The sequence below is a fragment of the Parasteatoda tepidariorum genome, chromosome 10 (assembly GCF_982258835.1).
Source record: "Parasteatoda tepidariorum strain Cologne lab strain chromosome 10, Ptep-v5.0, whole genome shotgun sequence".
Classification (NCBI taxonomy): Eukaryota; Metazoa; Arthropoda; class Arachnida; order Araneae; family Theridiidae; genus Parasteatoda; species Parasteatoda tepidariorum.
Genome location: NC_141764.1, coordinates 1,935,989 through 1,958,603, shown reverse-complemented (window position 1 = coordinate 1,958,603; position 22,615 = coordinate 1,935,989). Strand labels below are relative to the sequence as shown.

Genomic DNA, 22,615 nt, shown 5'->3' with positions numbered 1-22,615 from the left:
AAAATCATTAAAATATATTAATAAAGTAAATAATTTATTTTGAAGCATTTATCGAAATACGGTTACAGGTTCATTTCTATGGAGAAGAAAAATTTTAATATAACACACATTAAATAAAGAAGTTTTCAGAAATATTCATAATTCCGAAATTATTGAAACGCTCATTGGATTCAGTGACATCGATAGTACATCTGTAAGCATCGATTTTATTCAATGAAAAAAGTGGCAATTAGGTGGCGACTGGCAGCCACGTAGCTAGGTAACAATATTTGAGAGTAGAGCCCCTGAATTGTATAGTACAGTATAGGAGCCTTATTTGAGAGGGGGTCCAAATATATATATGAAAACGATGCGGAAATACACAGGTTTCAAGCAGCAGGCTATACGTAATTATTATTTAACGAGACATATTCATGAAGAGTTAGCATTTAAGTGACACAATATGCTCCTCAATAAAAGTCAGGAAAAATCTTGCAAATTAAATCCCTAAAAATGCTTCATTTTAGGGCTAAAAGGGAAATCTCAATAATTATAATTGGTTTATTAAATTGGCTACAGGAAAAAAATTCTTTCTCACGGTTAGTTGGAGGGATAAACGTTAAAATGTTAATGACTGCATACTTGAACTAAAAATAGATTAAAAGACAGGTTGTGAGTATTAAAGTGTGAGAAAGAGCGTTTCGTTTAGAATAAAAAATTGAGAAGAAGAGTTAGATAAATGAATAACATAAAAAGATTAGTTGAAGCTTTTTATGTTACATAAACAACGGCATAATTTTCGATTTTGAAACATTTTGGAGTGGGGCCTACCCAGCTACATTCCTGACAATCGTCATTTGTTGTATTTAATAGCCTTGTGTGACCATTGATTTTGCTCCATATGAATTAACTCAATAATCTGACAGAGAGCAGCGATGGCTCAGAGAATAGAGCTTTCGCCTTCGAATGAGGTGAACCGGGTTCTAATCCCAGCGATGGCTGGTCGATACGAATTCCGCATCCGGCTTGCACCGACCACAGTGCTGACATGAAATATCCTCAGTGTTAAACGGATCGTGGGTTCGAGTCCCTTTGTCGTGAGGCTAACCGTGAGAGGTTTTCGTGGTTTTCCTCTTCATGTAACGCAATTGACGGTTAGTTCCATCCAAAAGTTCATTTCTCCCAATACTTGACCCAGCAGTTCCCTTGTCTTCTAGATTGGGTTCAAAATGACAAGTCTATGGAGTTAGAGTAGTCATAAACCCAAAATTGGGTCAGCTGTTCAACAACGGAAATAAAATTAAAAAAACAATATGTAAAGTAAATGATTGATAAATAAATCAGACGTCTTTCATAATAACAAACAAGAATGCTTCGTAGGCTTTTCTGCAAAATTATTATGGCCTCAATAAGTTAATTTAAAATTATTCACAAGACATTCAATGATTTATTAATAAAAATGTGCAAGATTCAGTGGTACTTTTCTTTCGTAAATTTTTCGTTTAATTCATTATTCTGATTATCCATTCGTTGAAATGAGTGATCCACCGACAATTATAAATCACCTCGTTTCACATATTTCGGAGATACAATGCCGTAAATTATTATAGTGCGGCGTCTAGATTTGTGATAAAAGTTTTGCAATGTTTTGATCAAAGAAATATAATATTAATCGGAACTATAGGACCCATATCCATGTGTGGGTACCTCTGTACTGATGGGTTGTTTACGTTAGCAACTGTTCTTTCCATTCTACTTCGAGTAAACCAATTCTCTTAAGTGACACATTCTATATTCTTTTACAAAGATTCTGTCACAAAGATATCAATTCTTTCACTCTATATTTGAGCAGAGATTTAACACAAAGACAGGCATGAAAACACGTGGAACATAAACAAACAAATTATGCATCGAATTTGACAGGTACACAAAACAAAAACATAACACTGTTACAATAAAATACATAAACAAATAATAAATCTAAGTTAAGTAAAAGAAGTAGACTACAAAAAAATATGTTTCAAAACATTCCATGCGTGTATTTAATTATCTTAACGTTAAATAACATTTTGAGAAACTTAACTCACTATTCAATATTGCTGACAAAGATTAGCTGGTGCTTACGTCATAGGCCACGCGCGTGAGTCACGGTGGTCTTCCTTTTCTTAGATTGCAAGTACCCAATGGATGATAATTTTTTTTTTAAAACACGGGCCATATTTTTTTTTCCAAAGGAAGCTTTTAAATGTTTTAAAATAAAAACCCGTAGGTATTTTTTTGTTTTAAAATTTCTTTTAAATTTCTTTTCTAAAATGTAAATTGTTGAGCTATTCATACAATTAAAAAAAAGGAATTTAAAATTACCTTGGTCATCAAAAGCATGAGTTAGTTCATGGCCCATGACTACGCCCATGGCACCAAAGTTCAGAGATCTGTGAATAAATATTAAGAAGAACAAATGAATAAATATTAATTGAAATAAATACTAAGCAATATTTTGTAATCCGTCTATAAGTTTTAAAAGTGTGAATCATAATAGCTTGAAAAAGAAAGACTTAGAATAAAGCAAAATCCGGATTCGATGTTAAAAATTTCTTTTCAACTTAATTTCTTAAGATAAAAAGGATTAAAATTGAGTAAAATGTAAACTTTTCATTTCGAGTAGGCGATACATCAGTGCATCGAAAAATATCGATGTTATATAATCCTCGGTTTTTGAATTTTATTTTATAACTGTCGTTGAACAGCCGGCACGATTTCGGGCTTACGACTCCTCATGTTCAACTCCATAGTCTTGTCATTTTGAACACAATACAGAAGACAGGGAAACTCTTGGATCCCAGAGGTATCGATTTGTCATGGAGTCTTGGAGGAATTTGTGACCTCGACCGATCTGACGTGCACCAGTCACCATTTAATACCGGCTGGAATTTGATTTCTCATAAACAAGAGTCCATCGCCCTACCAACCAGGCTATCCTGCCCTCCCGATGTTTGGATTTTATAACTGTCGTTTAATTTTTCTGTTTGTGAAGATTTTTATATTCATAATTACTTTTTTATTGAGATAGGCAGCAATAGACTCATTTTGTCTCCCCCCTTCCTGCAAATGTTATTCAAGTTTTTATATTTATTTTCAATGCATAATTCTTTTTATTTTCCACGTATAGTTTATTACAAGTATATATAATTGCTTCAATTTATCAATCAAAAAGTGTGAGAATTCGAAATGACACAATACCAAATGTCGAAACATCGCCCAGTGCTACTGTGTGTGTACATAAAAATGTCATCCGATTAAAAATAGGAGCAATCAAAGTAATAAATCTTTGAATAAATAGGAGTGATTGAAACATCGCTACGTATCGAAATATCGTGGTGTTAGAGTAATTGAGACATCGCCCAGTCCTACTATGTCAGTGGTCGACAAAGTGCGGCTCTAGAGCCGCATGTGGCTCTTTGGCTCCTTAAGTGCGGCTCTGGCACAAATATCCACGGAAAGCGCAATAATATATTTTTATTTTAAAAAAACTTGCTAAGAAAAAAATTACATTTAATTTTGATAAATTAAAATTCTTCTATAAATCGAGACCATGTAAAATTTTTGTTTAAGTTAAAAGATAGATAGGTAATTAAAGTTTTATATTGTGACCTGGAGAAAGAAGACATTTTCAACGCTTGGAATAGTATTCCTGACTCTTACGATCAGCTGAAAAAGCTCGCGTTTGCTGTTCTTTCCCTTTTCGGTTCTATATGCGAACAATCTTTTTCAAGCATGAACATTATCAAGAGTAAACTGAGAAGTCGTCTTATTGATGAGAACTTGGAATCATGCCTGAAATTAAAAACAACAACATGCAAACCTGACTTTCTCGAACTTTCCAAGGAGATGCAAGCACATTATTCGCATTAATGAATATTTATTAAGTATGAAATTTAGTTTTATTTAGTGTACTACTTATTTAGTGCAATAAAAGTTTACTAAACAAGCAGATTTGGCTCCCAATTTTTTTAAAATTGTTGTAATGTTCATATTTGGCTCACTGGCTAATAAGTTTGCCGACCACTGTACTATGTTAATGAAAAATTTAAAAAGTAAGAAAACATAGCAGCACTTCTTATCAATCTCGGTATATGTATCACAGAGATTTAAACTTTTTTTTTAAGTATACTTCTTTTTATTTATTTCTTTTAATTTTTAGAATGAGTGTCACGGAAATGCTAAAAAAAAAAAGTAAGAGCTTATAGTGATATACTAATAAGCCACAATTTTTCAAAAAGTGACATTTTTTTTACGTCAAACGCTACCATCCATAGTATTATTTCCAGATAGGTAATTTGAACCGTTGTGGCTCAGGGGATAGATTGCTCGAATCTCAATGCGGTGACTCGGGTTCAATCCCAGTGATAGCTGGTCGATTCGATCTCCGCACCCGGCTTGCACCCACCACAGTGCTGACGTGAAATATCCTCTGTCGTAGACGGATCATGGGTTACAGTCCCCTTGCCTTCAGGCTAATCGTGGGAGGTTTTCGTGGTTTCCCTCTCCATGTAAAGCAAATGAGGGTTAGTTCCATCAAAAAGTCCTCCACGTGGGCTAATTTCACCCGACACTTGATCCAGGAGTTCCCTCGTCTTCTGATGGATTGGGTTCAAAATGACAAGGGTACATAGTTTAACATGTGTTGTGGTAAACCCAAAAATTGGGTTGGCTGTTCAACGACGGGACGGTTATAAAATAAGTTTCTGGAATTGCAACTTTTGTGTGCGTTGTGCAATAGATGGCAGCACAATACACAAAAATATTTTATAGTTACCAAATGGGTTAAGCTGTACATTTAGAAAATTTGTACCAAATGAAAGAAGTGTTAATGAAATTCGCCAAAATACCCCCGTAGCAGAATTTTCCCGAGCTATCTGCGACAAAACTCTCTGGCAGTAATATCTTTCTACAAGATACTTTCAATGATAGCGAACGTTTATGTTACCCACTTAAAATAACAAAACCGCTGAGTTTAAAAATTTTTTTTTTTTAATTGAACATGTCATAATTTTTTATTTTAATAGTATGGGTGGTATTCAAGCATTTTGTAGGGAGGGGGGACGTACTCATTATTTCCATCTTCTCATTTTGTAAATAATCATCACAATAAAAAATTAAAATCATGAAATCCGTTGCCGAATCGACAACGACAGTGTTTCCGAAACTTATGACTTTTGCGTATCCTTTCTAAATTTTTCGTAAAATTAATGTATTTTTTACTATAAAAAAATTGCGCCAAAGTTAAAAATCACAACTGGCTTTTGACACCATTCATTATTAACTGTTAACTCTGCAAAAAATAGCCTATAGTAATATAAAATAGCCTATAGCCTATAGCAAAAAATAGCCGTAACTGTAAATTTTCATGGCTAGCTTTATTTTTAAATAAAATTTTTTGAAATTTTCGTTTGTTGCAAGATACTTATTTCGCATAAGAACGCGTACCCCCGCTAAACTGTTCCCGTACCCCTGGGGGTACGCGTACCACACTTTGGGAAACACTGGACTACGAAATCACGCAAATCGATGCGTGCTTCGTCAATGCGTGCTTCGTTTCGAGATAAGGTTGCTGTCATAAATAATATCGGATATTGAAACAATGGCGGTATCTATAGCAATAACAGTCACAAAATCGATAGAATCATTGCTTCAAAAAGTAAATACAGTAGAGTCCCGATTATCCGAGTTAATGTGGACCACGACTAACTCGGATAACTGAAAAACTCGGTTAAAACGAAGAGTATAAAAAAAGAAAGAAAAAGAGTTGGTATAAATGTAAAATATTTAAAAAATATAAAATTTATACTAGTATACCACATATAATTCCTATTATTATTAAAAAGCTTACTTGAAAAAACTTAAAAAGTACACTTTGCGAGAATTAAAGAGTTTTTACTTAACAAAAAATCCTTAATCGTTTTTTGTTTTACATAACTTTGGTGCTTTTCTGCAGCAATGTGTCGCCATTTTTTAGGGATAACAGGAAGGCTGCTGTCTCCTCTTTTTGTTGTTCTATGTATTCAGTAGCATTTTCGACAGCTTTAAGTTCATCTGTGTGAGAGATTTTTATATGTTAATTTTTATCGTCACTGTCTTCATCATCTTTGCTAGGTTCCTTTTCATTATTGACGATATTAACGATCATTTCATGGGATCAAGTTGTTAGATTTTGTTTTCCCGAGTGTTTGGAAGATAAAATTCAGATTTATTTTTCGGCTGTATATTTAACTTTTATTATTAAAACTATTTAACTATTAATAAAAAATAAACTAAATAAAATAAAAAATAAACTAAAACAAAAAAATTCCTTAAAATATTTGATAGCTCGGTTAAAGCGGAAACTCGGATAACCGGGGCTCGGATTATCGGGACTCTACTGTACTTAAATGCACGATTCGAATTTTCCGAATTGTTTGAACTATATTGGGATATTTAAAAACCACATGAAAAACAATAACTGCCGAAAATACAATCGAAACATTACATCGTTACTATCGGCGTAAAGTGAGCATGATTCTAATTTTAAGAGTAAATATCTGCAGAAAATAAACTATACAATTCAAAAGAGAAATCTTTGTCGGGGCAAAAGACTAGGTAAAAGCAAGTGATTGAGTGTGTAAAGTATAGAGAAGGTGTGAAAACTTACTTAGGATAATGAGGATCATAGAACGGAGCCTGAAGTATTCCGGCAGGAAACACTTTAAGAGAGGAAAACAATTAAAAGGGATTTTATGTTGAAGATAAATTAAGTACCATATTATTGCACGCACTCTAAGATTCTATGTAAACTCTTAATAATCAGGTGGTAGGGGAGAGTGGGGTCAATTGTAACATTTTTTACTTAACTATTTTTAACTAACAAAAAATCCAATATATTATTAGTATTAATTGACAGACGAGTAAAGTAGACTATCCTCTACTAGAAAAAAAATAAATACCTTATTTTAAATGTTATTATATTAGTTATTAACAATTTTTGACAGTCGTGCACTTGTTGCAATTGCACTTTTTGTAACAGTTCATAAATTCAACTAAAACATAGTTAATTATACATATTATCATAGTTGTGATATATTTTTTTTGATCAAAATAGTAGTGATACTTTAGGAGTAAAAATAATAATGAGCAGAGACCTAAAGGGTTAAACTTTTAACTTTAAGGGATTAAAAAATTTAATTTATGCTGTGAAAGGTGACGAATAAAATAATGCACATGCAGCATAATATAAATGATATAGGAAACTATTGGTGGCTCTTAAAGAGTTAAGTAATGGTTTGTAAACATAAGATTATTTATTTTCAGCTGTTACAATCATCCCTTTACTTATTGTTACAATGGTCCCCAAGACGCCATTTCAGCTTCATTTTTTAAAAACAATGCTAGTTAATTAACAAAACTAATCTTCTTTTTTTTAATGTTTATTAAGGTGTCCACTTACATATTCGGTTAATAATTTTTATTTGTTTAAACGAAATTACTCTGTTACAATATAATATTCTAATACCAAAAAAAGTACTTGCGTGCCGTGAAAATATCTTTTGTGATGTAACTCTTTCAAAAGTACATAAAAATGGTTGCCAGTAGGGGTGTACATGTAGATTTATTAAATACACCTTGTGCGCCACCTAGGAACCAAATCTAGAACCCGACACTCGAAATTTTTGCTCTGTTACAATCGTACCCTGTTACAATTGACCCCACTCTCCCCTACTCTTTACAGTTTTAGTCTACTCTTTACAGTTTAGTGTTTTTTCAAGACTGTAGTAACCGATCAGCATATGTCTACTCTCCTGTATCCATTGGTTAACAGTGTAATGCAATACGTTAAAAATAAACGCAAATGGGAAGCAAATAAAAAATCTCCTGAATAAAAACTCATGAGAAGTATGTTTAAATATAAGAGTATTGCATATATACTCGTGCAAAACATGCAATTATTAAAACACTACAGTGCATCTAATAATTGGGTCTAATTATTATAATAGACTAAACTCAGCGGCGTGACAGCCCTTGCGGGCCAAGGATTACTGTGCCCATCTCAGTTTTCTTGACCTTGGGTGCAGGAGCAGATGTTCCGGTCAGGTGGTCAGCCGAACGCGGAACCCCCAGTGTTTAGCTCCCAAGCACGCTTGGTACTCATTTATCGACCCACTGAAGGGATGAAAGGCTGAGTCAGCCTTGCCCGGTCCGAGAATCGAATCTGGGACCTGTGGCACGACAGCGCGAAGCACTACCGCTCAGCCACCGGGCGTCAATTATATATATTATAATGCATTAATGTTATGTTATTATAATATACTAATATAATACCTGATATGATAAATATTCTATATTTATATAATGTATCCTTTAATTTATCCAACTGTCGAATTTATATTATCTATCGTCTCATTTAACCCATTGATACACGAACGTAAACAAGTGCAAACAGTCGCGTATAAAACAATAAAGCTGTATAGAGTATCACCTGATAATTAAGATTTTACATAGAATCATAGAGTGCTGCCAGGGATCGTAATATAAATAGTTATAAGAGAAAATGAAATGAAAGAACTGCATTCACATTAACATTAAACATCATAACGGGTCCAGTTATTGTATTGTGATGTGTGTTGGAAGTCATTATTATCATATAAGAAGTGAAGTAATATTAACAATATTAATACTCCTGTCATTCTTCAAAGCGAAATCCGTATTTAACTTTTAATGTTAAACTTGGACGACTACCTTTCATTTTTATGAACAAATGAAATGACATTAAAAGATTTCCAACTGTCACCGACATCGTTTATTTCCCTAGCAATGCGACAGTGTAAAATAAAAACAACTAAACTAAAATAAAAACAATAGAAGATGAAATTAAAGATGGAGCTGGCTCGGACATATCCTTAGAATGCCCAAAGAAAAAATTACATCTGTTTCTCTTACATGGGCCCCTGATGGCAAGAGAACAAGAGGAAGACCCAGACTTACCATCCAGCGCATGTTTTTGGGCGAATTAAAGGAATGTGGAATATCTGGCTGGGAGGAAGCAAGATCAGGAGGCGTTGGAGGGATATGCTAGAGGCCATAAGTGCCCAAAGGCAAGTAGAGGATAAGTAAGTAACGCGACAGTCATGTCCAGTTGTTCTCTAACCATGGGATCACTCATTTTTGAGTCAAATGAGCAGTTTTATCTTTTCTCTTCGGTAGCATGCAATTAAACAACCTTCTTCATAAATTGAGACTATGTTGCGGTCATGTTCTTATTATATTTTTTCCCCTGTAGACGTTTTTGTTATTTTAATATTGAAAAAAAATATTAAGAAAGTATCTACAAAAGTGGAGAATCTCTATCAATGTATCCTTGCGCTGTGTGCACGAGTCAGTCTATATTATACCAGATAGTAAGATAAAGTTTATTTTCACTCCCCCAAAACCTTTTAATGTAAACCTAAAAAGGTTTGATATGCTGTTTACGTGTAAACCTTCTCACCTTAAAACGAGATCTGTGACCATCTGCTCTGTTCTACGCACATTACCTTCCTCCAAAACCTTGGAAAACAACCTTCTGTATAAAAACCTTAAGTCGAGGTTGACTTAGGGTTTTCAAGCGTGAAAAAAAAACCTTTATTAAAGCTAGTCTCAAGGTGAAAATAATCTTAAATGTAGGTCATTATAAGGTTTCTTTTCGCAAAGTCTTGTGTGCTCAGCTAACATCCACCTTGTCACGAAATTTTAATGGACAATACAATTTGACCCAATTGCTAAAACGTCGTTATGGACCTAAGTGATCATTTCACCTAAAAGTGACAATCTTTTTTGAAAAAGCTTTAAAAAAATAATAATTTTTAATTCTTTTAGGATGAAAGGTTAAAAACTGCACTATTTTTGCTTTATTTCGAAACTTGTTTTTATTTCAGTACAAATATTTTCTTGACAATAAAAGACGCAAGGTTGCAGTAAGGTTTTTTTATGCAGTGAATGTTCTTAAATTAATTTTAGTTTCACAACAAGTTCTCCTATGACACAAATGACATGAAGGTTTTTTTACCTATCTGATTCTTGGTGGGTGTGTAGTATGCGTTGACAGTGGGTGGTGTCATCTTCCATTCGCTTCTGTTGGTGGGCTTGTCCAACTTCTTCATGTTCACTTTCAGGGAGAACTGCTCCACCACAATGTTATTTTGAAAATATTCATCTGGACTGAATTCTAGCTGCAAAAACAACAACAATCACTTCTGTTATTCTCTTATAGATACTGAACTGCGAAACAAATATTCACTTAAAAATACCACTTTTCTTTTAAAGACCGTTCTTCTTTCGATTTCGCCATTTAATATCAAAATTTTGTCATTTAAAAGGACATAGTTTCAAACAATTGTTATCTATACCATTATGTCGGGTGTTGAGTAGCTCGGTTGGGGGGAGGAGAAAGTAAGAGTTTGATGATTATAACATATTTATAATTTATTTACGAGAACTATATTTACAGACATTAAGTTGTTACATCGTTCTACACATCAGGCTCACTTGGCGAGCATTTTCACTCTCTCTGTTACACAATCATCTCTGTATGCACATAATTACTACTGCCATCTTGTGGATAATCATTTTCTTTTAAATTTAAATAAAATGAAAGCTTAGTGTTAACACACTGTAAGAAAATTTATAATGCAGAACAAAAGAGATTTTTTATTTTACTTTATAACCGAGGATATTTTAAGTCAACACTGTGCAAGCCGGATGTGGGATTCGTGTTGACCAGCCATCGCTGCGATTCGAATCCGATTCTTCTCATTGGAAGGCAAACGCTCTATCCCCTGAGCCATCACTGCTTTAAATAATTTTTTTTGATAACCATTCAATAAAACTAAAAAAGAATATCAAAAATTATCTTTTCCTTAGATCTTTTCATAAGATTTTTTATAATAGCTTACACAATTTCCTTGATTTCCATTCTTTCTATATTTATAAAAAAAAGAAGTTATGTTCAGTATGTAATTATTCATGTCTTATATCTGAAGTTAGCCTTAATTAATCAGCACACTTGACATTCAAACCATGAATATTTTCACACAGTGCATCCAATAAGTTAGCGGGCAAGAATAACTTTGAACGTCAAAATAAAATTGCATGTCCATAATTTTTTGTTTATTTAAGAAACAAAGCACACTGTGGTATTTTCTTACTGTGCACACATACGCATTTACTTTTCATTACTCAAATAAGTAGGAAACAATAAAAAAAGACAATCTATAATTTATCTTCATTTTTCGAAAAAATAGTATGCTTAGTAAATAGTTAGCCGTTCTGCATCGAATACTTTTGATTAGAAGAATATTTTAAGTTTCTTAACAAGATTTAATTCTCAGTTAGCTGGCAATAACTTTCTTTCAATAAAATCTTTTTCAATAAAACCTTTCTTTCAATAAAAGTTTTCTTTCAGAAAAAACTTTGATTACTTTAAAAGAAGACATAAATTAAAGCACGAAAACAATTTATTAGTTTATTTAAGGAAAAATAATATGCGTGTTAGCGTAAAGAATAAGACTTTGAGAAATGTTAAAATTTACTTGAATAGTTGGTAAAATAATTTATTCGAAACACTCGAGATCAGGTAATTAACAAATTTATTCTAAAAGTAAAACGATATATAGGATGTTGAGAAATTTTAAGATGCTTAAAAATATTGACTACGTACTCATATTCATAATTACAAAATATACATTAAAAAATTGATAAACATATTATTCCAAATCAATGCATACGCTTGTATATTATTGAAAATTGTTTCTATTATTGAAAGAACAAATTAAAAAATAAAATTAAAAAAAAACCGATGTGTAATCCTATTCTATCAGAAACATTCTTTTATAAAATGCAACATTTGCTGATTAAAATGTTTGTATTCAATAAAATCTTTTATTCGAATCTTTTTATTACATTACGAAGATAAATTTTTAGACGACTAAAAAAGAAACATCGTATTTTATAATTAAAAGAAAAATCTCTATCTTTTATTAGCCAAAAAATATATGAATGAAATTTTACTCTACGCGAGCGGAAGTCAATTCCCTGTAAATTAACCACATTTGAATATTAATCTCCAAATTTAAATATTTCTTTATCGTCATCAAATTTTTTTAAAAATTTTCTCGGCTTCTACCAAATAAAAACTGCCGAAACTTTAGATTTCGCAATAGAAAAATACGTAGATTAATATGGTATTAAAAAATGTACACCTTTTAACTCAAAATGTTTTCATACATAAAGAAATGAAATAATAAAAAATAATAAACAATTATTAAAAATTACGTTTTGCACGAAATTATCTTTGGGTAAATGGGTTTTATAAGTGGGGGCAATTTTTTTTTTGAATTGCTTAATTAATTTTAAAATTATGACTAAAAACGCAAAAAGTGAAATTAACATCAAGGGGTCCGTTTTTCCTAGATATTTTGCAATCCCCTTATATTTTGAAAGTTAAGAATCCAAATATGCAAAAACAAATGTATGTTTATTCAGAGAAAGTACGTTTTTGTGTCCAATTTCATAACTTAATTAATAGTTAGCACTAAATAATCTGCATATTCGAAATCATCAGAACTATTAAGATTGACACTTAGTACGTGAAAATACATTCCTTAGAACAAGAGTTATTCAGTGTGATAGCTTTTTTTTGCCAACTGTACTATATCAATGTATGCAAAGAATACTATTATGAACCTAACAAATTAAAATAATCTTAAAAATTTTAACTATTTTATTAAACTATTTTATTTCTTTGCCCATCTTCTATTTCTAACGAAGGAAGAAAATAGACATAGCATTCCTCAAAAAATGAATGATTGAGATTTTATTCCCATTCTTCTCATCTGTGCTGAATCCAGTTTCCTTTCGTGTTAAGCGATAATAACCTTTAAGATTTCGCGTTAAACATGTAAAATACAACAATAATTAATTGCCGACTCACGGGACCCAACATGCAATTCATGTAAAGCAATATTTCAAGTGAAGCTAATTTCCGTGAATGAGGTTCAACTGTACTAACTGAATTTCGCTAAACTGTTCTAAAAAGAGACCCAATTAAAATGAGAAATGACTAGAACTTCATGTAAAATAGAGAGAGGAGAGTTACAACTAAAATTCAATTATCAGTAAAATTACTAACTATAGTTTGTCTACGGTAAAAACTCCCCCCACCACAAAGTCTGAGGCCGTCTGCTGCCATGGAAACAAGAATAGCACATTTCAAGGAGGGTAACTTCTTTTCACTCTAGGGCTAGCACAATAGACAGAAGAAAAAGATTCCCTTTCTCTAGCCGACGCCCCTAAAACCTGTCCTAAACAGCGATCTCACACCCCTACTTGAAATAGTTATATCTCATTACCGTAGTCACCACCATTACACCAGATGAATGGCTAGGGGAGTTCTTACATGAGACAAACTATACAATGAATAACAAAATACGGTTGAAACTTACCCCTTCATACTTTTTGTCCAGTTTCTTTGAGTTTAAAATGAATTCTGGAAAGCCTATCATATCCGTTATAGCATCTGCCTATTGAAAGAAGTAATTCAATGTAGATTTTAATAAACATTAAATGATTTTTAGAGACTTGCATAGAAGGAATAATCAAAGAATTATTCATAAACTAAAAAACTCTATTAAATAGAAAATAGTTATTTGGATATTTAAAAGAAAGAAATTATTCTTAAGAAATCTCAAGAATTGAGAATATAAGTCTATAGATGCAAGTTTATATATATACATTAAATAATATAATTCTTGCTATTTAATTTTATAACCGTCATTAAACAACAACCGATCCATTTAAAGATTACCGATGTTCATCTCCATAGCCTGGTGATTTTGAAGACAAGGAAACTCCTGGATGAAGTAGTGGGAGAAATTTGCTAGTGTGGAGGACGTTTTAACGGAACTAACCCGCATTTGCGTTATATGGAGATGAAAACCACGAAAGCCTTCCAAGGTTAGCCCGATGGCTGAGGAACTCTAACCCATGAACCGTCTACTACTGAGGATATTTCATGTCAGCACTGTGGTCGGTGAAAGCCAGAGGCAGAATTCTCTTCGACCCGCTGTCTCTGGAATTCGAACCCGGGTCACCTTATTGAAAGGCGAACGCTCTATCTCCTGAGCCATCGCGACTCAAAAATGGTGGCTTATTTATTACTATAACTTACGTATGAACTTATTATTATATAAACTTTTAAACTTACCATAGTCAATCAAATGATCGCTTAAGAACTTTTTCGTCGAAAATGAGCTTATCATCTTACTGTTTTTCTAACAATTATATACAGTTAATATTCTATTATTATTATTTTGTTTGTTTCGAATAATACTTATCGTATACCTAGTTCTAAAAAAACCGGTTATTTGACCGGGAGAACAATTTATTTCTTTATAAGGTTATCGGATCAGAAATGACTGTCTAATGCGTGTTCGACGTATAGCATTCGTTCGTTTACACTTCTGCAAAGACGTAGTGAGTTCAATCAGAATAACTGTGAATTCAAATTTCAAGAAAGTACCTAACATTTTAGATTGACTTTTTTGAGTAAGAAAAAGTGACAAAAACTAAAAGTTTTGGTAAATAGCTTATATTTTATTTTAATGACTTTACTTCATTTCTAACTAACTAGGGTTAGTTTTTACCCAGAAAAATCTCGAAACAATCAAGACAGCGCAAGTTCTTAGAGGAAATAATATTAGTTATAAGAATGATTATAATTCTTATATATTCTTATAATTATAAGAATCATAGAAATAATAATAGAAGAAATATGTTTTCGGAAAATGTACAATGAAAACACCTTGTATATGTAAAAAATGTGTGGAGCAATGAATTAAAAATTCTTATTCTTTGTGTCTGTGATACATAAAGAATTAGCAATATACAATTTTGCTTAATTATAATAAAGTTTTTTAAACTTATTTCCTTCCTAACATCCATATTTCATATACTCAAGCAAGAAACATAAAGTACCATCATTTAACCGGCTATAGTAGAAATAGATATACATCAAGTGTTGGTACGTTTAGTGTTAAATCAATTATCTAGTAATTTTTTCTTCATTCTATTAATTTATTTTTTACAGCAATCAAGATAAAAGTAACAGCTAACCTTGTACATCAATCACAGAAGAATAAACCACTCATTTTTTTTCTATACATATCTCTACTTATTTATCACTTTACCATTATCCGATTTTTTGTCTTATTTCTATAATAATGATTATGATAGTTAACAATGTTTACACAATGTGCGTAGCCAAATCTTTCAACAAAAAACTTTTTAAGCATTGTATAAATTAACAAGATGCAAATTAGTTTTCAAAGACTTTACATGATCATGATAAAATAGCTAGTTTATAATCTCTTTTCTTGATTTTTCCACCCTAAAAAGATGAGGGTGAAAAATGAAGCCTGAAATTGAGAATATCTTGCAAAGTGGCACATGAGAGTACGATAATCTTACCGAACCCAGTTCAGCACATGTGGGGCAGAAAATATTGTATCAAACATGTAAAATGATTGAAGGCCTTTCATACACTACAGTCAGACAGAATGTCGAAATGTATTTTGTTTGAATGACTTGTGAAAACGTTGAATAGAACAATCTGAAAAGCACGCTTTTGCATAATACACAGTAAAAATCGACATGGTAAAAGAGGAAAAAAATCTCTTTTTTGAAAAGGAAAAAGGAAGCATTTTTTAAAAACACCCAATGTAAAGAGCACCTTTAAGGGCCTTTAAAAAACGACAATCGAAAATAAGCACGTTTAAGCACTTCTTAAAAACGCTACGCACCATGAGTAACTTAAAATATAATTTTTATTTAACAGAAAATATTTGTTGCATTTTTAAGGACAAACAGAGATATTAAAAGCAAAAAATGTTTTTTTACTGATTTCAGTCACCAGGACTGAAGAGTGATGGTTATTATAGAGTGATATACTATACTTTTTCTTTGGCTAGCCTCCTAGTGTCAGGATCCATCCATTTTATGAGAGGAAGATTTTCTTTGAATGCATCTCTTATTTCGTTTATCATGATCTCTGCCTGAGGGAAATAAATTCATTATTTGTTTTCATCTAAATTGTTTCATTTAAAGATAATTGATGACTTTTCAAAAAGGTTTTTTATAGATTGACAACAACAAAACATAATTTTATAAAAGTATTATAAGGAATCAAGCTATATTGAAGAAACTACCACTATAATTATTAAATATCAATTCACTAAAGTTGGCGTGTATAGTAGCGAATTGATATTTAATAATTGAAGTGGTAGTTACGCCACTATACTCCCCCACCAGAATTTAAGCCGGGATAGAAATTGATGAACGGATACCACTGGTGGATTCATTGCTGTTTTGTCAGAAGTGGGAGAGCTGTATTAAGATAATCGGACATTGAGTGCTGTATTATGTAAACGATCGTGGTCACGCTTGTACTGCAATTATTAGTCGAATGCATAGAGGCCGACGTTATGTGTGATCGAGACTGAGTAGCAATGCGTGATGAGGACAATGTCACAAAGTAGCAAGTACACTGTTTGATGTGGGCTATCTAAGTAGCCATGTTCAAATCGAAGTGGGAGTTTCTGTCAAGGTAGGGGTGTTCAGATAACGTCCGGGTCACCCATGTGGGAGAGTTATTTATTGACAATGCTAACCTTCATCTATCAAAAGCTCGCGCATGCGCAAGATTCCGCTTCACTTACGTAAAGAAATGTTGAAGTTCCATCTACATTCTATGTTAACCTTATCGATACATTATTTTTCATTAAATCGTTTGCAATTGCTATATTCATTTTGAATTCTGTATAAAATGTTCTTATATCTCTACTCCCTCTCCATCACTATTGGCAATCGAAATGAGCTACAGAGTGGCGTAGAGCAGAACTCTCTACCTATGGCAATACCTCGTATACTTTTCACCAGTAGCGTGTCGAGAGTCATAGGAGAAGGAAGCACGTTAGTTTCTGTCTTGATTTTCTACTAGATTCATATCTTTTAAGTTAGGAAACTATAAGGAACTGAAAACTACATTACACATAGTTCTGAAAGAAAGCGTCATGGAAATTTAAAATAAATTTTTTTTAAACAATTAAATACGAAAAATATTAAGAAGAGAAAAAATATCGCAGTACATTTCCATACAACTGAAAAGAGAAGGTTAGGGAAGGGCTAAAGGCATGGAACCGGTCTTCTCCCCCAGATGACGTATTCGAGCGTTGCGATCACCTATATAACACTTTACTGTTTTTCACAAGAGAATCCTCGTATTTTTCTACTACTGTACAACGATTTTCCACACTTAGGCTATTTTTTCTCCTTCTTTTGTATAAAAAACTTGCGTAACAAGTAAAACAAAAATCTCTACGTTACTTTTTTTTTTCACTGTGCGATAACTACTGAAACTATTACCAGCTGTATACCTTCGAATCCATGTTACAAATTGCTCTCATTAGAGAATTAGCATCCTTAAATTGTCCTTAATTTTAGAGGCAATTTTGTCCTTGATTTTTTTTAATTTTGATATATTTTAATTTCATTTCATAACCATCGTTAAACAGCCTACTCAATGTTTGGGTTTACGACTTCTAATGTTCAACTCCGTAGCCTTGTCATTTTGAATCCAATTCAGAAGACAAGGGAACTCCTGGATCAAGCATTAGGGGTACGTTTTTCCTTCATGGGAGATTTTTTGATGGAACTAACTCGCATTTGCGTTACACGGAGAAGAAAACCTGACGGCAAGGGGACTCTAACCCATGATCTGTCTACCACTTAGGACACTTTTACGCCAGCACTGTAGTCATTGGAAGGCCAATGCTCTATCTCCTGAGCCACCACGCCTCTCATTTTGATACCTATAAATATTTGTGTCAGTTGCTTTAACTTACCTTGTTTTTACTCTCTCCGTGAAAGACCTCCCTGACGAACATGGCGCCCAGGGCGAATCCAATGACGTCATTGGTATCGGAAACACAGTACCTCCAGGGGCTCTCACCGCCCTCGGATCCCACCAGGGCTTTTCTCAGGATCTTGGAAGCTTCGCGGAATGGCTTTGATAACCTGGATGTGAGGCTCTGCACTAGAGACCAGGACAGGTAGTTGGCAATCACTCTGAAATCACAATCAGCAGTTGATTAGGATTTTAACAAATAATTAAGAAACCAGTGTTCTCCCTGAGCGCCTCTTTCTTAAAATAAGAAATTAAAACTACTGCCCTTTTCTATTTATATTCCATTTAAAAACAAAAATTAACTCAATGATTAAATAGTATGTGGGGAATCGATCGAATATAGTTAGCATGTCTTACATACTAAAGAATTGGTGCTTAATAATCGTAGTGGTAGTTACTCCACAATACTCCTCCCCCCAGAATTTTATCAGGGATAGAATTCGATGAATGAACAACCACTAGTTGCCGTATTTGCGAAACACCGGAAGAGCTTTATTAAGTTCATCGGATTTTGAGCACTTGTGGTGAGAGCTGTATTAAGTTCACCGAGTTTTAGGCGCTCCTGATAAGAGCTGTATTAAATTTACGGATGTGTATGTAATCTCTTCTATGTTGTTATTAACAGTCGAGTGGGTGAAGTATGTACCCAGGTCTACTACAACGGGTCTATTACATAATACAACGGGTCCCGTTGTAGTATGTAAATGAGACTGAGAAGCAACAGCGTGGGGAGGACGATGACGCACTCAAAAATAGCTAGTCAACTCTCTTCTATGTTGTTATTAACAGTCGAGTGGGTGAAGTATGTACCCAGGTCTACTACAACGGGTCTATTACATAATACAACGGGTCCCGTTGTAGTATGTAAATGAGACTGAGAAGCAACAGCGTGGGGAGGACGATGACGCACTCAAAAATAGCTAGTCAACTGTTCAATGTGGACCATTAATCGAAGTGGACATTACTTTTGATGGAAGCGAATTATTATCACGTCCTGAGGTAACTCATGGGGTATCTTCATCTACCAAAATGTACCTCAAGACTAAATCGATTTAGTATCTCTTATATACTATTGAATTGATGTTTAATAATCGTCATGGTAGTTATGCCACAAATAATTACACACTGGTAAAATTGCATTTATGAATGCTATTACAAATATATATTTTGATAAAATTATTCTCTCTCTCTACTAGTTACATTTTTATAAATTTCTCTTTTTTCGGAGAGTTTATTTTTTGAAGTGATTTCTTGTTGTTGTTTCCAAAACTCCATAATGTAACCTCAGCTGTATAAAATCCACGAGACCAAACGCAGAAGCAAAAAAAAAAAAAAGAAAAAAAGAGTTGTGATCGTCTTATTACGATAACTGGTTACCCATGGGTGAAATGCTTCTTTCTTTCTGGATGAACTCCGTTCAACGTTTCAAATCATTTGTTTGAAAAAACTGTCTCTCATTGATGTTTGTCCTTTTTCATATCCTTGCCTATGTACGCGTTTCACAACAATACTTTTTCTTCGTATTTATATTGAAATCACAGTCAAGTCAATAATTATACGTTAATAATAAGAAAGAATATAGAAATACTTTTAAATTATTATGATGTAAATACATTAAAAATGCCTGCAATTGAAAATTAAGAGAAAAACATCAGCGGTCACCATAGCAACGCATGCGCACTGTTAACTCTTGAGCACAATTGAAAATCGTGTGGACGCCATCCAATCCGAACCAAGACCCATTTTGACAATGGGAAACAAGTTAGCAGTTACAGTTAACAAAAAAACAAGTTAACAATGAATCACAAAAAGTGCCCACGCATGTTTAAAAAAAAAACTAAAAATTTATAACTATAAAAAACAAGCTAACAATTACTAGAAAAAAATAACAGTTAATAACTCATAAAAAAACAAAACAAAAGAAGTATTAAGCGACGCGAGGGTAAGAATGAGAAATAAGAACGTCGATTAAGCCCTTAATAAACGTGTTTTTGTAGTACATTTCACATTCAAATTTATTATCATAAACTATTTGTCACAGTGTAATTATTAAAGGAAAGTAAACAACTTTTAAACTTATACTCTGGATCAACTCATGAAAGATATAATTTACAATTGTAACTAAAAAGAATAAGTATAATAATATAAGTATAGAGTGCATAGTTTATTTTCCTTCAATTAGTACCGATTACCAAAAGTAATTGAACATCATTTGCGTTCAATTAATTACTATTACCAAAATTAATGAAGCACTGCAGTCAATAATTTCGATTTTTATGCTTTTCCTAAACAACTTTGTTTACATTTCTCCATTGATTTTGCTTTGTAGTGCATAGCTTATTTTTTTTTTTTCATTTCAATTAATACCTCTTACTAAATTGAATCGAACATAATCGGCATCCATAATAGTATGGTGATTTTTTAACGATTTCCCTATACGAAATGAGTACACATTTCTTCATTCATTTTAGTGCATAACTTTTTCTTTTTTAATTTCATGTGATGGAAGTCCTATCAAAAAGTGGTGGTAAGTCATTCCAGGCATGTGCAGGCTGTTTCTATGTAAAAAGGGGGCCCCAATATCATTATTAATATATGCATCCGGACACTCCATAACCACTGGATAGTCTGATGAAAACTACAAACAGAAACGGGATAATTTTCTTACATCTTTCCATCTGTAGTTGAGAGATATTGCGTGACCAGGTCAGACATCTTTCGGATGAACTCCGGAGCGTAAAGAACAAGTTCCTGCGTAGGCTTTATCTCCCTGTCCACCTGTCTGAAGGCCGAATTGAAATACTGCGTCCAGTCGATGACCGGTGCTAACTCTCCCAGTTCACTCACCGTCTTCTTGTGGTAGAGCTCCTCGTCGTCTCTCCTCTCATCGCTCGGTATGGTTATCTACAACAAAAAAATGATTGGATCACTCTCATTTGGTTATGAGACGTGTCTTCGAGCGCTCGACAACAGACGCACATTCTGACGAAAACAAAAGAGGTTTGAAACAAAAAATGCAAAGTTGATCATTAAAAATATAAGTGAAAACAAAATTAGGAAAACTGTGGTATAGTTTGTCTTAACCATTCGTCTGGACCCGTGGCTGTGACCATGGTAACGAGATACAACTATTTCAAGTAGGGAGGGATGTGGGGTCACTGTTTAGAACAGGTTTTTGGCTCGGATCGGCGAGAAAATGGGAATCTTTTTCTTCGGTCTATTGTGTTAGAGCCATTCTTGTTTCCATAACACCAGACGGTTTTAGACTTTTTGGCGGGAGGAGTTCTTATCGTAGACAAACTATAGCTGAAAGTGAAGAAGGAAAACTAGAGAAACCGCAGTGGCAGAAAGCGGCAAATTAAGACAAAATGTATTTCGACGCGTTATTGAGATGTACAGTGCTCAAAATAAAAAAAGATATCTCACTAATTAACTTTCGTTCTAATGAACTGATATTCACAAATTAAATGCCCGAGTCACGATTGCTCTGGGGACAGAGCTTTCGCTTTCCAATGAGGTAAACCTGATTTCGAATCCGAACGATGACTGGCTTATACGACGTCCGCTATTAATTTCTAAGTGTTTTTTTCATTTCTTAAAAAGCGGTTTCTCATTTAGAAATGTACTAATTTATTATAATTCAGTCTGCATTAAAAATATTCTGTTTATTACTATGAAAAATTTAAATGTTTGAAAGAAAAAGGGAAGTTACGTTAGCTAATTTGGTCTCAAATTCTATGACGTCTTCCATCTGTTCTCGAGTAGAATTTTCCTCTCCTCCAAGCAGCACCCCTACTTTCGTCATATAGGATAAATATGCCATCAGCACCTGAAAACAAAAGAAGAACACTCTTTAAGGCTGTTGAAATAACAGAAACCACAGGGGATAATTCAGAATGAATAAAGCGATTACAAACGGCTATCAATATTCAATGAAAAAGAATTTACACAGAATGTAGAAGGAACTTTGTATCCATGCGTCACAGATTCTCTATGTGACTTCCCTTGGTCACACATAGTCCATTCGTGCAGTCACCTTTTGCACAAACATCCTTTTTTTAAAACGTCTTATGACATCTGCGTATATTTTTCCCATTTGGGGGTTCGTGATTCTGACGAAATCTTTTCTGCCCTGTGAATGACAATTGTTAAATTTTAACACCGGACACGCCGTTTTCACTAATGAACTCGCGTATCCGCAGGATTTCGCTTTCCTTAGGCAAATAAATTTTTAAGTTCCATCAACATTCTATTGATGATCGAAATGGGCTACAGGTGGCTCAGAGAAAACTATTTATCTATGGCAACACTTCGCATGTTTTCCCCATTAGCGTGTGGAGAGTCATAGAAGAAGGAAATATGTTAGTTTCTCACTTGATTTTCATATAGATTCAATTGTTTTAAGTTGGGAAACTATCTGGAACTGGAAACTACATTGAGTTTCCAGTTCCATATTCTCCCCAGATGGCGTATTCGAGTGTTGCGATCACGAATTATTGATTAATTATTGATCGTGAAATAGTTACAGCTGTTTGTAATCGCATTTTGAATGTATTAACACTATCCCTTTTTCGAAATGAAAAGAATAAAAAATGCCTCACCTCAACATGT

General features: G+C 33.3%; 1 protein-coding gene across 2 annotated transcripts in view; it reads right to left on the bottom strand.

Annotated features, from left to right (window-relative positions):
• The window catches only part of Nep3 (M13 family metallopeptidase neprilysin 3), a 77,538-nt gene that overhangs the window by 17,865 nt on the left and 37,058 nt on the right, over positions 1–22,615 (bottom strand). For both annotated transcript variants that reach the window (XM_087153381.1, XM_087153382.1), the window contains 8 exons: positions 21,717–21,833; positions 20,673–20,908; positions 17,943–18,165; positions 15,996–16,094; positions 13,488–13,565; positions 10,055–10,217; positions 6,668–6,719; positions 2,344–2,411 (listed from right to left, as the gene is read on the bottom strand). In XM_087153381.1, the coding sequence (XP_087009507.1) occupies positions 2,344–2,411; positions 6,668–6,719; positions 10,055–10,217; positions 13,488–13,565; positions 15,996–16,094; positions 17,943–18,165; positions 20,673–20,908; positions 21,717–21,833 (1,036 nt within the window). The remainder of the gene's footprint in view (positions 1–2,343; positions 2,412–6,667; positions 6,720–10,054; positions 10,218–13,487; positions 13,566–15,995; positions 16,095–17,942; positions 18,166–20,672; positions 20,909–21,716; positions 21,834–22,615) is intronic.